Consider the following 16,766-nt stretch of genomic DNA (forward strand, 5'->3'; position numbering starts at 1 on the left):
GATATACCAGGCTGTAGTAGTAGGTCCAAACAGAGGAGACTCCGCCAGGAGCCCTTTTATGTCTGTCCCAGAGACAGGGAAAATAAAAAAGAGGCTCACCGGTGTGGGGGGACAGAGGGCTTCTTTTGTAGTCAGTGGGGATGTGAAACCACTGGCACCACTCATTGGCACCCTTCTTCTAACTGAGATCTTATTATAGTATCCAGACGAAATAAGGGCCATGATTCCTTAAACATCACTTTTACTCAAAAAGGAAAAGAGACAAAAAAAGATTGGATAAAGGGAAGACAGTGGGGCCTGAGGTTTTATGTGACAGGGACGGACCCTGGATTCACATTTAAGATCCGGCTAAAGATAAAGAGTCCCCCAACCCAGTCAGTAGGACCTAACCCCGTCCTTGTTAAAAAACCTCCAATGCCCCTTCCCAGACCTACCCTCCCCAGACCTACCCTCCCCAGACCTACCCTCCCCAGACCTACCCTAGTTGGTCCAGCTATTCCAACAGAAGTCTATACCCCTTCCTCAGACCTGAAACCTACATCGTCCACTACTCCCCCAGATACTGAAAACCGACTGTTCAGCCTGGTACAGGGGGCTTTTTTGGTACTCAATCGTACCAATCCCAACATCACTCAGTCTTGTTGGCTGTGTTATGCCTCCAATCCCCCATATTATGAGGGAATTGCTCAAGTCAGGACATACAATAAGGCTGAGGACCATTCTCAGTGCCCTTGGAGAGAAAACAGAAAACTAACTTTAGCAGCTGTCTCGGGAAATGGACTTTGCTTGGGACAAGTCCCACATGACAAACGGTACCTCTGTAATCAGACTCATCATTTCCAGTCTTCCAATAATAGAGGTCAGTACTTGGTCCCTCCCTTAGACACAGTATGGGCCTGTAACACTGGACTCACTCCCTGTGTATTTACTTCTGTTTTTGATACTTCTAAAGATTATTGTGTTTTAGTTCAGCTTGTTCCGAGGCTCCTGTATCATGATGACAGCTCTTTTGTCGATGAATTCGACCACCGGACCCGCTATAAAAGGGAACCTATTACCATGACCTTAGCAGTCCTTTTAGGTCTAGGAGTAGCAGCTGGGGTCGGCACAGGCACAACTGCCTTGATACAGGCTCCCCACTATTTTCATGAATTGCGCACCGCTATGGATGCAGACCTAGGAGCGCTAGAGCAGTCCATCACCAAACTCGAAGAATCTTTGACCTCGTTATCAGAGGTAGTGCTACAGAACAGGAGGGGGCTAGATCTTCTTTTTCTTAAAGAGGGTGGACTCTGTGCTGCACTAAAAGAAGAGTGCTGTTTTTATGTAGACCATTCTGGTGTTATCAGGGACTCCATGGCTAAGCTCAGAGAAAGGTTAGAAAAACGAAACAAAGAAAGAGAAGCATATCAAGGATGGTACGAAAATTGGTTTAACAGGTCTCCCTGGTTTACTACACTTATATCCACCCTGGCAGGCCCTCTGATTATCCTTTTCCTCCTGCTTACTTTTGGGCCATGTATTTTAAATAAGCTGGCTGCTTTTGTTAAAGATAGAATAAACACCATACAAATCATGGTCCTCAGACAGCAATATCAGACTCTTCAACAAGAAGAAGAAAGATCACTCTAAGATTAGAGCTATCCACAAAAAGAAGTGGGGAATGAAGAGAAAACTTATAATTTTGGGTCTTATAACATTGTGGTATCTAAGCTCAAGAAATTCAGGGCTGAAGAATAGACCCAGGCGGATCCAGGTACAGCCAGATCCACCCTGTAGCTAAGAATATCCGGCCATAAAAGATAAAAAAGAAAGTGCAGGAACTAGCCAGGGCTATCAGGACCAAATGGCCACCTGGCAGGATGGCGCCTCCCAGGTGGCGCCTCCCTATAGCCCACCATAAATCATACACTGACCAGGTGTCCTGCTGACCTCGAGAAGTCCAAGCCTTTGTGCCCCCCTACACCTTAACTAGCATATACTGCCCTGTTAACTTGTAATCACCTTGCCGACATTTAAATAAGCCAATCATGTGTAACTGCGCAAATTCCTTCGGCTCCCTCCCTTTTTGGTTTGTTGTTTTTGCCTTTATAAGCCTGTAAGAAGTTTGGGCCGGGATCAAACTCCCCTGTCCCCTGTGCCGTGCATGAGTTTCGACCCCAGCATGCTGGCTTGAGCGCTCTTTTGTTGTTTGTGTGTGTGTGTGCCATTAAAAGCCTCGTGTTGTTACAACGAGTAAGGTCTGAGTGTCCTACTGGGTGCGCGCCTCCCTGAAGAGGGACTCCCCTCGGGGATCTTTCACTACTTTCCTTAATGAAATACACACACACACACACACACACACACAGCAGTTATATTTTATATGCCTAAAACAACTCAATGGCAGGGCCATTTCCTGTCCGCTATATTGTCAATCCATCTCCCTTTGATCTTCCTAAGTTATTGCTTACCAAATTCTATATTCCAACTTTGCTGTCCTTCACACAGTCAGGCAGCCCTTTCAGGGCCACTATCCTCTGTCTCCTACATGTTGGCTATGCTCTCTATTCCTCACCTTCTCATGGGTGGTATCTCCTGACCCTCCCCCAGCACATGCCAAATCTCCATCTCTTCCTTCTTATCTCTCCCAAGTCTGTGAATCATAAAACTCCTCTTCCTGCCCTGCACAGCCCTTGGTTGTCAGCATCTTTACTTACCAGTCAGAATCAACCTGGAGCATCCCTGAGCATCGTACATATGGAAACTTTTGTGAGCAGTTTTGGGGATCAAAATGAACATAAGAATACAAGCAGCTACAAGGGTATGTTCTTAGAAATTGAGATTCTATTTTATTAGTGCCCATATCTTAGCACGTTATAATCAAATAAGCAATTGTATGAGGATCTGTAGCCACAGAATGAAGATATACTTACTAATTATTCATTTTAATAACCAGAGTTTGCATTTTCTTATGCCAATGAAAGAAATCGGTGATCGCAACTTCCTCATTGTCTGTCTAAGGCTTATTGTAGACAATAACAACGCCCATGAAGTGCTCTGCAGGCTTCTGTCTCACAGTGGAAGAAGTTCCGAGTGTGTGCTAAATTTGGGGATGTCACGTTCAGACTTGGCAGTAGAAGCAACAGGCTTGTTGGTAATCCAGGGCTTAGCTTTGTTTAGTAACCCTTTAAAGATGGCAAGTCTTGAGCCATAGTATGAAGTTTCATTTTTAAGAGACTTAAGTAATTAAATGAATTTTCTTTAACATTTTAAGAAATAAAATATAAAAATATAAAAGGATCATATCCAACTTCATGGTGAAACAAAAAGTGCTTTAAGGTGAAGGCAAGCTTTGGTTATGTATGTACAAGCTGGGCATGGTGGTGCATGCCTTTAATCCCAGCACTCAGGAGGCAGAGGCAGGCGGATTTCTGAGTTTGAGGCCAACCTGGTCTACAAAGTGAGTTCCAGGGCAGTCAGAGCTATACAGAGAAACCCTGTCTTGAAAAACCATAAAAAATAAAAAAATAAAAAATGGTTATGTATGCGCAAGTCATACAGCCTCAAGGTGGTGGAAGGCTCCTTGCTGCTGGGTACTAAGCCATGGATGGCTGCCAACTTCCTGGAACAAGATAGGGGCTGGAGGAGGATCCCCTGCAGAAGCCGCCCAAGTTGCTGCTCATGCTCAAGACCACACTAGGGAATGAAAGCTCACAAATGTTTTTCAATGTTGACTTAGTTTCAATTTCTTAGGTGAAGACTGTAATTGTTGCAGATGCATATGAAATTTAAGAGGTGAACAACTCCCTTGAGCAAAAGCCAACAGAGAAACTGAAGTGGACAGGCTGTCAAGCAACAGGAGCAACAGCCTTAGGGAAAGCTGTGGTTTGGGTCATCTCAGTCCACACAAAGGCCAGTCTATTACACAGAATTTCAAGAGACCTCCAGGACACAGTTTAACATCACAATCTATTGTGTACTCCTTTTGAAATTCCACCATATATCCCAGGGGACATAAGTACTGTTATTTATCCATATTCTTCCCCCATTACTCATCACAATTACACAGGAGAAAAAAGTGGGAGGAATCACAGACTCTTTTCCCATTTATTTATATGTACACATTCAATTGTCTTTCACCCTCAACCCAATGCTCCTGAGTCACTGAGAACTGCATTTCATAGATTTGTAATCCTCTCTCATAAGACACAGGCAGCTCTGGGCTCTGAAAGGTGCCCATATGTTTATGCTGATACTATCTATAAATATGCACATATACAATAAATAGACATAGACTAGATGTAGACTTACAATAGATGTAGACTTGATGTATACATTTGTAGTCTTCCTGGGAAACAAACATTTGAATTCCACCTAAATTTTTATTTGAGTCCATAGATTCAAAAATATTGCACATTTCAAGAGTGCTGGAAATCAAAGTGTTAAGCCTATATTTAGAGTCAGAGACTACTCCATAACTGTATCCATATTTCTAACAGATGAAGCTGACTTCATGGACTTATAAAAAGCACTCACCATACAATCTGACTCTGACAAAACCAGGCATACCAAAAATATGAAGTCTTATGAATAGTATAGTCTCTACAGGCCACAAGCAAGGCCTGAATCTGAAATTAGAACAGACTCCTGAGTTGAGTGACATCTCCACAGCAGCTTAGAGTCAGATCATACCCTAGGGGAAAACTGAAAATCACCATCTGCTACATGGTCTTTTCCCAAGCTGTTCAAAGGATGAATAAGTGGGCCTGAAAGACTCTGAGAGGAGCCCCTCGCTCAGGCCTCAGGACAATAGCGGACACCCAAGAACTCATGATAGACCAAGCTTGATGTAAACTACATGAGGCTTTATTCGGGGAAAGCCAGAGCTCTGGGGACAACTCATATCCCACGCTGGGGTAGAGGAGCCGACCTTGAGGGGAAAGAGGTCCCAGTTTTTATAGGCCCTGGGGGGGGGGAGAAGAAGGGGGAGAGTTAGAGGATTTCCAGATCTAAACAATGTCTATTCTCAAGAAATGGGTATGGGAGGGATACAAGGAAAGAGTCTGGTGCAGGTGTAGCAACTCCAGATTGGCCGGGCTGTGGTTTCCGGGGAGATTTTCTGACTTTTTCTCAGCAACCAATATCACAAACATCTACCTGGCAATGGGCTTTTTCAGTGGGCACACACATGGGTTCAAGGAACGGTCAAAACATTGGCAGACACACAGGTTCAAGGAGTGGCCAGAGCATTGTGCGCCTCTATTTTTCTAAATCAGTGAAGCTAGTTCTGCTAACAGTGACATCTATCTTGCCAATTTCAGGGCTTCTGTGACCTTTTACATTCTGTCAGGATCTTTCATTCCCCACTTCTTCTAGTTACTAGTTCTAATCTTAGAACTAAACTGCAATCTCTTCTTTAAGGTTCTGCAGAGACTGGTATTGTTGTCTTAGTACTAACAGCTGGACAGCACCAATTTATTAAGAACTATTGGGCCACAGGTCAGCAGTAACAGCAAAATTATTAGAGGGTCTATCAGAGTAGAAATGAGGGTGGCCACCCAAACGGATTTATCCTTCAGGAGCTCGCTTTACGTGAGAGGCATGACTCTAAGCAGAGATGCCTTCTACTTTGACAGCAGTAGGGGTGGTCAGCAGCACGATGCAAGGGCCTTTCTAACAAGGTTTTAGATTTTCAGCTCGATGTCGTCAGATGAGAACTGCATCTCCCACCTGGAGCTGGTGTGGTACCATTAAATCTCTTGGTTCATAGGCCTACTTGAGCTGCTCTCAGGCGGTGTTTCTGACCACTTCTAGGGCTTTCATGCGTGTAAACAATGCAGGACCAGGGTTAAATTTTAAAGGATCTAACACTCTCCCCACTTCAGTGAGCAGGGGAGCCCCGGAGCCCCCCCCACCCCCCCACCCCCGTACAGGATTTCATATGGAGTGAGCTTAAATGTTCCCAGTGTGTTCCTTACGTGGAACAAGGCAAAGGGAAGGAGGGCTGTCCAGTTATTCCCACTGGTCTCTAAGGTCAATTTAGTCAAGTTTTTTTTTTTTTTTTTTTTTTCCCTTTCTACCTAGCCTGAACTCTGGGGTCTATAAACACAATGTAATTTCCAATCAATCCCCAGTTGGATGGCTAGTCCCTGACTTACCTGGGCAACAAAGGTGGGTCCATTGTCACACCCTATTACCTTAGGTAATCCAAACCGTGGAAACTTTTCTTCTAGGATTTTCTTAACCACAGCATTGGCAGTTTCTTTTTTTGTTGGGTAGGCCTCCACCCATCCTGAAAAGGTATCTATAAAAACTAAAAGATATTTATTACAATACTTAGCTGACTTTCCTTCAGTAAAATCTACTTCCCAATAGGCTCCAGGGCGATCTCCTCGTAGTCTTCTCCCTGGAGGATATCTGGAATGTCCTGCATTAGTCATGGCACACAGTACACAGTTCTTAACTACTGCTTCTGCAACATCAGAGAGTCTTAAAACATAAAAAGTAGATGCTTTAACCAGTGTTTGCAGGTGTTTGGCTCCCAGGTGGGACAGCAGATGTATATTTTCAATAAATCTTTTCCCTTCTTTTTGTGGTAATATTATTTTACCATTATTGGCTGCTCGTTGGCCCTGTGAATTTTCTGCAGTAAACCCTAAATTGTCCATTAGTTTCATATCTACAGGGGTATACTCAAAACTCTGGCTGCACAGTTCCAGTTCTGGCAGAGCAACTTTCTGGAGAGGTTCTATCTGTTGAGTCCTGAAGGGCAGTATCTTAGGGCCGAGTGCAGCCTGTTTAGCTTTAACATCAGCCATGTTATTTCCCCTTGTCACAGCATCGTATCCTTTTTGATGTCCAGGACAATGTATAATGGCTGCAGCAAGCTGCTGGTTCCTGCCCAGCCCCGAGTAGGACCCAGCACAAAGACTCCCGCTCCTCACCTTTGTGGGCAGTGAGCATATGCTGGCCATGCTGCAATTTCAGAGCTTGTTTAGGCTTCCCTCAGTACTGAGCAATTGAGGTGAAAGCACAGCTCACCAGAACACTTAAATCCGCTCGAGTGCATGGGCTCCACAACGGGATCCCAGGAAGAACCCACCTCCTCTTCTGACTGGCACACCCGTATGAAGGCTCTGATTGGCCAGTGCATCTGTCAGTCCTATCTGTACTTCCGCTGGTTACAGCCTCCTTGGGCACCTAACCTCTGAATACATTGAGTCTGCTTTCCCTTTCTGCTGCCTAGCTGGTGCTGGGCTTCAGGGAAGCCAAGACTGCTCAGGGATGGGAAATGCAGTTCATGATGAGGGGCGAGGCCAGACAAAGGATGCACCTCTTCTAAAAGGCATCTCCTGATTGGCTGGCTTTGTCTGAACCAGCAATCCTTGTTCTCTCAGGCAGTCTTCAATTAGGTCCTCCTGCAGGAGATGCTTTTGTGGCCCACCATTCCTGCTACATACCATAGTGCTATCCTACATTTTATACATTTATGAAAGGAATTTAAATAGAGTCACCATATAATGGATGATACAAGGGCACAATAAGCCAGCCAATTAATTACCAATTAAGATGTCTGTCATCTACAGTGCTAGGAATTTATTACATTATGTTGAGACATTTGTCACAGGGGACTCTATGGATTCCCACAAGCATCACAGATTATTGCCAAAGCTATCAGTTAGTGTACATGACTTGACACCAAGACCCAGAAGACCTCATTTACTTATGTCATTGAACACTAATACATTAATGTTCAATGGTCCCCAATTGCATCTTCCTATAGATCAGTTTTTATGTTTTTGATAGAGTTGCTGAATTCTACAGGAGACATATTGTCTTGGTTGTTGAAGTTTTTATTTTATGCACTACAGAAACACAAGGGATGAGCAAGTATCTCTGTAGACGTTTAGGGCTTAGACCCTTTTACTTATTATTTTGTGATTTCTTAAACATATATTTATTGCTGATTTACAGTATAAGACAAATGACAATGTTTATTATTTTTTACAATTTTTGTATATTTGTAATTTTTATTTAAAAATTGACAATTCCATATACATATATAGTTCATTTCAGCCATTTCCCCCTCTGTCCCACCTCTCTCATCTCCCTTACACTCCCTTGACATACTCCTCTTTACAAGTGTCTTTCTCACCTTCACAACTTTGGTATTATCATGTGACCACCCCCCCAGGGTTTAAACAGGGCTGTCTGTGTGATGAAGGGTTTCAGACTTTCCACTGGATTCCTGTAGGCTCAAATGTGAGTGTAAATGTGAATCAATGACTGCCTCTCTCCAGTAGCCAATAGCTGAGCAGAATGGTGGATGGGATCATTGAGGTCCCCTCTGTTCCTTCCTGTGCTGATGAGGGATCCAGTCTTATGCAGTTAAGCTGTGGAGTTGGGACACAGACCACGGTTGCTATGTCTGTTCATGACCACAATACTGCATTTCCATTCCTTCTTTTCATCATCTGGCTCTTGCACTCTTTCTCCCATATTCCACAATGCTCTAAGCTATAGAGGGTTTGCTATAGGTGTTCTGTTGGAGATAAACATTTGCGTGTTCCTTAGCCTTGTACTGTGAGCAGCCATAAGTCTCTGCATTCACACAGTTCACAGAAGAGGGATCCTCTCAGTGGCATTTGTCCACGAGTATAATTATTAATGTTCAGAGGATTGTTTGGAATCACATCTATTTAAACAACTGTAGAAAATTCCTCCCCCAGGAACTAAAAATTTCTAATATTCTTAACCTGTAATAACTGCACATAGGTAATTGTTAAGAGGATAATCATTGTACAAACTAAAGCCAGGTGATTCTCCCAGAAGCCCCACGATGAGAGATCAATGCCCTGGATCATCAAGAATTCTTCACCAGTACATCTGTAATTCAACATACACAAAGGTAATGTCAAAGTTATTTAGTAGATTCACTGTTGCTTCCCTTAAAAACTTATAATCTCAACATATCATTAAAAATTTCTCCCTTTTATCTGAATCACAGTAGTCATGATGTGCTTACAATTTTGTTATGTATTATGCCAATCATCTGAATCTATGTGAGGCAGTCACCATTGTTAATTTCAAAAACTATCCAGAGAAGTGTAGCTGCCATATCCACTTAAAAGCATACAGGATGAAGGCCTAATAAACTTGGGGAGTTTACAGAGTCACACTATGATCCAACTCTGTAGACTTCACGGTGTCATTCCTTTCTGAATCTATAATGCTGCTCTCTTCAACAGGCAAAAGCATGTTTCAAGTATTGTTGTTACTCCCAAAGCAGAAAACTCCAGCTTCCTAATGACACAAGCATTCCAAAGAGATCTAAGCTCTGTCAGCATTTTCCTGACCCAGGAGACAGTCATGCACAAGAACAGATGCATAGAATTCTAGACCTGGAACCAAAGGAAATTAAGAGTTTCAGCTAGTGCTCGCTTCAACAGCACATATAGTAAAATTGGAATGATACAGAGAAGATTAGCATGGCCACTGTGCAAGAATGACACGCAAATTCATGAAGCATTCTATATTTTTTGGTCATCAATGGGAAGAGAGGCCCTTGGTCCTGGGAAGGCGCTACACCCCAACATAGGGGAATGCCAGGACAAGGAATGGGACTGGGTGTGTTGGGGAGCAGGGGGAGAAGGAAGGGGATAGGTGATTTTTGGAGGGGAAACTAGGAAAGGGGATAACATTTGAAATGTAAATAAAGAAAATATCTAATAGAAAAAATAAAGCCAACAATACTCCAAAAAAAAAAAAAAGTTTCAGCTGGGAGTCTATTCCTGTACTAAGCCTGAAGTGACAACCACAGCTGCTCAGCTACAGGATGTCCCCAGCAGCACTGGTGACAAACTGAACCTGTGGTACCAGTGGGAGCCCAGCTGCATTCAGTGGGCCTTACACTGGTTAGGAAAGGAGCTGCTGCAAAGAATTCTGTCTCAGCTACAATTGCTGCCCTTGCCTCTCCATCCCTGGGACTCTCCATTCCTTTGTATTTCTTAGGATGTAGCAGGTCACAAATCCACTGAAAGAGCAGATTTCTTGCTCTTGAGAGGACAATCTGTGATAAGGAAGTCTGTGGATGGTCTCCTCTGCTTTCCCTTTCCCATCCATGTCCTCCTGACCAGAAACTGGTAAGGAAGCTGTATTAGAAAGAGGCCAGGCCACACCATGGGAAAGCAGATGTGAGAAATAAGGTCTCTCTCCAAATAGCTATTCTTATCATCAAATTCAAAACACAAATTTGAATTGCTATTATTTAGTATTATTTTGAATATCCATGAGAGATATGAGAAGATTCTTCTTTCATTTTTATATCAAAATCAAATCATGAGAAAAATCAGAAAATGAAGGTAATCTAACTTCAAAAGTTTAATTTTATTAAAAATATGTTTGTATTTTAATAGTATTAGCAAAAAAGAGATTTTTCTCAGTATGCTGAAATATTTGTTTCTTTCACTTAAGTGGATATTCTTTGATAGGACATTTTACACACACACCAAAAAAACAAAACAAACAAACAAAAAAACTGGCCTTTTGTTTCTTGAAGTCTTCCAGAGTGTGTGGCAGAGGGAGGACCGTGAATGCAGGCAGACAAAGCTCACCCTTGCTGCCCTGACATTATCAGGGTCAGCTCATAGGTTTCATACCCTATAAATTTAGAATCCATACGGCTTTGCTAACTTACCAAAGCAGCTTATGTCAAACTCATATATTCTGAAACAAGCAACCCAAATCCACTATCAAATCACCAAAACTCTTTTCTAAGATGCCCTAAGAACCCCATTTCTACACATTCTCTACCCCATGAAGAAGTAGGGTCAAGATACATGTTCTCTGGTGCACAGGGAGAGACTCAGGGAACTGGCAAAAGACAGAATGTTAACCCTGGACGGTCAGGTCCCTCTCAGTCTACTAACATTCTATGCCCCATTGTGACACAGAACTCAAGCTTACATAACATAGTTATGGCATCTACTGACTTCTTCTGTGTTGTGTTCTGGACAAAAGTTTTGTCCCAGGAATTCATTATGCAGCAGAGCCTGTAACGCAAGTAGGAACAGGGAAAGGCCAATAGTTTTATATTTCCATAGTTTCCAAAGAATAAACACAGCTGTATCTTCAAGTTCAATCTTTACCACATATATACATACAAATACACATACAAATACACACACACACACACACACACACACACACACACACACACACACATCCCTACCAAGTTCACAGTCTTCTCAGCACACCAGTGTCCCTGCCTGGACTGCCCCAGATTCTGGAGGCTTAAGATTGAAATAATGATGTTTCCCATTGACTAAAATGTGAAATCTCTAACTAAATTAGCCCACACATTCTCCTTCTTTGCACTCTAGTTTTGCAACCCCATAAAAGCTAAAAATTAAAGCAATACTATTGAGGCATAATAACAATGTTTTCTTGCCTGTTTTAATCAAAACCAGCAGTAATTATGGAAGTAAAAGTATATTAAGGCACAGTCTGCTGCAGAGAAAGCTTGTGAGGCCAATACGACTGTGGGTATTACATGGTTTCTGTTTCTGTTAATTTCCTGATATGAACCATATATCATAGTCTCTGATCCTGTCATCAATTCTTCATTGGGCAGAAACACTGTGGTTTGTTCGTTTTTCATCACATCATCTAACTTTCCCCTTTACTCTGAGCTTTCTCTCACCCTTAAATTCTCTCAAATAACACATGACAGGGGAAAAGCACAGGCAACTTACTGACCATAGGCTAAGTAAAACTAACAAGAGATTGTTCATCTTTTGCTCCTGGAAGGACATTTCTGGGCAGCAGCTGGTTAGAGATTATAGCTAATGAAAAGACCTGGGAAGGATTCATTTCAGTTACTACAATCAGAGAACCCAAGTACAGAGACAGAAAGGCCAGCTTACCCTAAATCCATAATGAGGAATGCTAAAGTACTGAATCCATGAGAGCTTAGGCAGGAAGCTTCCAGAATATAGTGATAGACCTGAAAAAAACTACAAAGAGCAGAATTACAAGTTAGTGCCAGTCCAATAACTAAGAATTCTAGGCAAGCTCCTCCCTCTTCAAGACCCCTATATCCTTCTGACCATTTCTACTCCTGACCTTCTACTTCAGATCAGATCTTTCAAAACATTCTTTCAGTTAACTCTAAACCAAAGTCTTTACTCTTGTCAATGCCAAGGTTCTTTGTGGTTCTTGAAAGAAGGAACTGTCACCCCACTCTGCAGAAACCAAATCATATTGATGCTTTTGTTATCTTTAAGATGGCATGCAATCTACACACATCCTTTAAGCTGTAAATACATCCATGCTACATACTTACAATCATTCCAGATTCCTTATGATATCTAATTTATTTAGCTACATAGTTTATATTGTGTAATTCAGGGAGTGGCGATATTCAGAACAAAAACATTACTGGTTTCATATGTTGTTAATATATGATTGGTTGAATCTCTGACAATATGACAGGCCAAGTGTAGTTACTATACAAATAAAAGTAGTGCCATCTAGGAACACATACTGAAAGAATGCTTTCTTGGCTCATTTTTTGTCCACTTGACACAAACTAAATTCACTGGAATGGAGGGAACCTCAATTAAGAAAATGCCTCTATAAAATCACCCATACTCAACTCAGTGGGATATTTTTTATTAGTGATTAAAAGGTTAGGGCCCAGCCCATAGCAGGTAGTACCATCCCTAGGCAGTGGTCCTGGTTTCTATAAGCAAGTAGGCTGAGCAAGCCATAGGGAGCAATCCCATAAGCAGCACCCCTCCATTGCCTCTATATCAGCCCCTGCCTCCATGTTCCTGCCAAACATGAGTTTCTTCCCTGACCTCCTTTGCTGATGAACAAGTAGAACTATAAGCTCAAAGCCTTTCTTCTCTAAGATATTTGGGGATATTGTTTCCTCACAGTAGTAGAAACCCTCACTAGGATAAACACTAAACAACAGACACCCACTTCTACTTCCAACGATCAATAAAACTTATTACTTATAAGAGTGTTGACTCTCTATTCCTGACTAGGAGTAATTTGGGATTCAATTAAAATACAGCTGTACTGGATGGTTTTGTGTGTCAACTTGACACAGGTTGGAGTTATCACAGAGAAAGGAACTTCAGTTGGGGAAGTGCCTCCATGAGATCCAGCTGTGGGGCATTTCCTTGGTTGGTGATCAAGAGGGAAGGGCCCATTGTGGGTGGTGCCATCCCTGGACTGATAGTCTTGGGTTCTATAAGAGAACAAGCTGAGCAAGCCAGGGGAAGCAAGACAGTAAGAAAAATTCCTTCATGGCCTCTGCATCAGCTCCTGCTCCCTGACCTGCTTGAGTTCCAGTCCTGACTTCCTTTGGTGATGAACAGCAACATGGAAGTGTAAGCTGAATAAACCCCTTCCTTTCCAACTTGCTTCTTGGTCATGATGTTTGTACAGGAATAGAAACCCTGACTAAGACAACAGCCTTAAGACAAGTTCAAGCCTAGAACTGATAAACTACACAGTGTTGATGAAGAACAGCAGAAAAAGTGGCCAATCTCCCCATTTTATAAAGCTACCAAACATCAGATTCAAAATGAGTTGCCAGAAAAGACTGATGGGGATGAGCAGGAGATAGTTCACATAATACTTGCTCTGTCTCATCTAAAGTATACTAGACTAGTCAAAGGGACCACAGTGTGTGTGCATTCAGACTTGCCCTGAGCAAATGCTTATGCATAAAATACAACATTCAGCTTCAGAACTAGTTTTTAAGGTCACATATAGAAAATTTATACAATGACCAGTTGTTTTAGTTACTTTCCTCTTGCTCTGATAAAACGCCATGAAAAATTATAAGCCTAATGGGAAAGAAGTGAAAGAAAAATTTTCATTCACAATAACTTCAAAAATGGGGAAGTGAGAAAATGTCTTGGAATAAATCCAACCAACTGAAATATTTCTACAATAAAAACTTTAAGAAACTGAAAATAAAGAAATTCAAGAAGATACTAAAAGACAGAAAGACCTCCTATACTTATATTCCATAGATAGATATCAAATACACATACTGCCAAAAGCAATCATCAGATTCAATGCAGTCCTCATCAAAATTCCAATATAAACCACAGACATTTAAAAAAAAAAACACCTCAGATTTCACATGGAAATACAAAAGACCCTGTTGTGGCTAGCCCCGGGGCCAATTGTATTTGAAGTTAATTCTGTTGTCCTATGAGGGGCTGGGAACAAGGAATGAGTCAGTACTCAGGTGATTTGCTGTAAACCTTCTTCCCACCTTAATTTATAAATAAAGGCTAGAGCTGGTGATTGGGTAGAGAAAGAAGGGAAGGTGGAGCTGAAGGTTTTGGGAGAAAAGGAGACAGAGAAAGAAAGGCTGACAGGGGAGGAGGAAGAAGGAAGGTGGAGCAGAAGCAGCTGGCCTGGAGAGACCTCCAGTTATAAGGGTCTCTTATATGGGGAAGATGGTAGTGTAGCGCTAAATCTGCCCAATCTAGGCTAACAGATGTATTCATATTAATTTAGTTGTGTTTTCTTTGCCCGGGCTTATTTGGGTTGGAGATTTATTGCAACATCCTATCAAAGGCAGTCATCATATTCAATGCAGTCCCCATCAAAATTCCAATATAAATCGCAGAAATCAAAAGATGCAGTGTAGCCAGACCAAACCTGAATAACAAGAGCAAGACTGCTGGAGACATTACCACTCAGTGAAGGGATCACCATTCACTGGAGGGATCATCACTCAATGGAGGGATTACCACTCATTAGAGGGATCACCACCCACTAGAGGGATCCCCACCTACTGGAGAGATCCCCACCGACTGGAAGGATTGCAACCCTTTGGTGAGAGAATACATCCCTTTTTGTATGAGGAATAATTTATCTTCTCCACTGATAGGAGGGTTTCTAGAGGTTTGCCTGGACATCGGGGAACAAGAGCAGCAGACTCTGGCAAGCTTTATCACCCCACGTGTCCTCATAAAGAGGCTGAATGTCATTTGCTCTGTAGGATCAATGTCCCATTCAAATCAAAGGATACACGAGCCCAGTGATTTCCTGCCTTGCATACTTAGCAAGCACTCCTTGGGCACATGCACTGTATAGTGGCACCCAAATATTCAGTTCTCTACATCCAGTTTTACAAGCACATCTAGCAAAAGGCAAAACAAAGTGAACTCTACCAACACTGTGTGTCCTTTAGGGAATGAGGTATTGTTAAGATGCTCTTCAGAATTAACTTTAAAGGCTGCCTGCATGATCCAAAGGGGAAAACCTGGGACACATGAATCTGTCCCAAAGAAAGCTTTCTGTTTATTTTTTTTAATTAAGTCTAAGGCTAGATACTCATAACTGAACTCTTAGTAGAAAAGCTGCTTTCATTATGTTGACAAATTTGTATTATCATTTAAAAAATCATAAACAAGATTTTTTAAAAAATTATTAAGGTTTTTCCTATTTCCCTAAGCACTGGGATGGGTGATGTAGTCCCCCTCTGGAACCTTCTATTGGTGGTTTCAGTTCTCATCTCAGTATAGGGGCCCTCCCAGGGTGGCTTCAGTTTGGCTTCTGTTTTGTTTTGTTTATCAGTGTTTGATGCCCAAGCAGGAGATGATAAGCTGATAGTTTTTATCAGAGGAGTGTGGGTGAAACTAAGAGGGGGAAGGAGAGATCCAGGACATCATTTATGAGAATCCAATTTTAGTTTCCCTGGGGAGAAGGCTTGTGGATATACGGAGATGCAGGAGGCCATGCCACACTCATGTGGAGAGAGAACACTTCTCCTCAAGAGCTATCTTAACCTTAATTAAATCTATTTAGTCATGAGTCACTCTAAGACTCTTCGTCCTATTAAGCAACAGTGGTGGAAGGAAGGGAAGAGGCCTATGTCCATAGGAGGAGGTGGCACATCCTATCAGTACACAGTTATGTTTGTCTGTTGATTTGTATCCTTGGTATCGGTGGAAGTCCATCTGGATACCCCAACAGGGTTTCAGTTCAGATCTCACATCTGATTTTGTAATTATCTCCAACCCCCTTTTTCTGTTTTGGTAAGTTACAAATCATTAACACACATGTCTGTAACATACCTGTATAGACTCCTACATAAGTATGGTTTCTATTGCTGTAAAACCTCATCATTAGCTAAAGTATGTAGAAAAGGGAGATTATTTCGCTGACCATGCTGACCATATTCTATCATTAAGAGCAGCCAAGATAGAAACTCAGGGGAGGAAGGAACCTGGAGGCAGGAGCTGAAGCAGGGACCATGATGGATGCTGATCACTGGCACACACCTGTGACTTCTTCAGCCTATTTTCTTATACAACCCAGGATGGCCTTCCCAGAATGGTACTATACATAGTGGGCTGGGCCCTCCCACATCAATCAATCAAGAAAATACCGCCAAAGGTTTGTCTATAAGTGAATCTGATGGAATCATTTTCTCAACAGAGGTACTGAGGCTGGTGTTTTCTTTCTCTCTTTCTCTCCTCGCTCCCTCTCTCTGTCATTCTCTCTGTGTCTCTCTCTGTCTATCACTGTCTATTTGCTCTGTCTCAGTCTCTCTCTGTCTATCACTATCTGTTTTTCTCTGTCTATCTCTGTCTCTCTTTGCCTCTCTCTCTGTCTCTCTCTGTATCTCTCTCTCTGTCTCTCTCTTTCTCTCTTTCTCTCTCTCTCTCCCTCTCTCCAGGGTTTTTCTGTGTAGCCCTGGTTGTCCTGGAACTTAGTATGTAAACCAGGCTGGCCTTGGGCAAACCACA

General features: G+C 42.2%; 1 protein-coding gene, 1 non-coding gene and 1 pseudogene across 3 annotated transcripts in view; 1 reads left to right on the plus strand and 2 right to left on the minus strand.

Moving 5' to 3' along the window:
• The window catches only part of Gm29716, a 52,392-nt pseudogene extending 44,678 nt beyond the window's left edge, over positions 1-7,714 (minus strand).
• Positions 7,715-7,818: 104 nt separating this feature from the next.
• Abcg3 (ATP binding cassette subfamily G member 3) overlaps positions 7,819-16,766 on the minus strand; it is a 47,755-nt gene continuing 38,807 nt past the window's right edge. The window contains exons 14-16 of one of the 2 annotated variants that reach the window (NM_030239.2): positions 11,904-11,993; positions 10,945-11,030; positions 7,819-8,865 (exon numbers count right to left, since the gene is read on the minus strand). In NM_030239.2, the coding sequence (NP_084515.2) occupies positions 8,712-8,865; positions 10,945-11,030; positions 11,904-11,993 (330 nt within the window). In that variant the 3' untranslated portion in view covers positions 7,819-8,711. Of the gene's footprint in view, positions 9,381-10,944; positions 11,031-11,903; positions 11,994-16,766 lie in introns of both variants that reach the window. The other variant, XM_017320905.1, reaches the window with a different exon arrangement.
• Gm24097 lies at positions 9,413-9,519 on the plus strand. Its single transcript, XR_003956042.1, has one exon. It is a non-coding gene; the product is annotated as a U6 spliceosomal RNA (small nuclear RNA).

This window comes from Mus musculus, chromosome 5, assembly GCF_000001635.26.
Source record: "Mus musculus strain C57BL/6J chromosome 5, GRCm38.p6 C57BL/6J".
Lineage (NCBI taxonomy): Eukaryota > Metazoa > Chordata > Mammalia > Rodentia > Muridae > Mus > Mus musculus.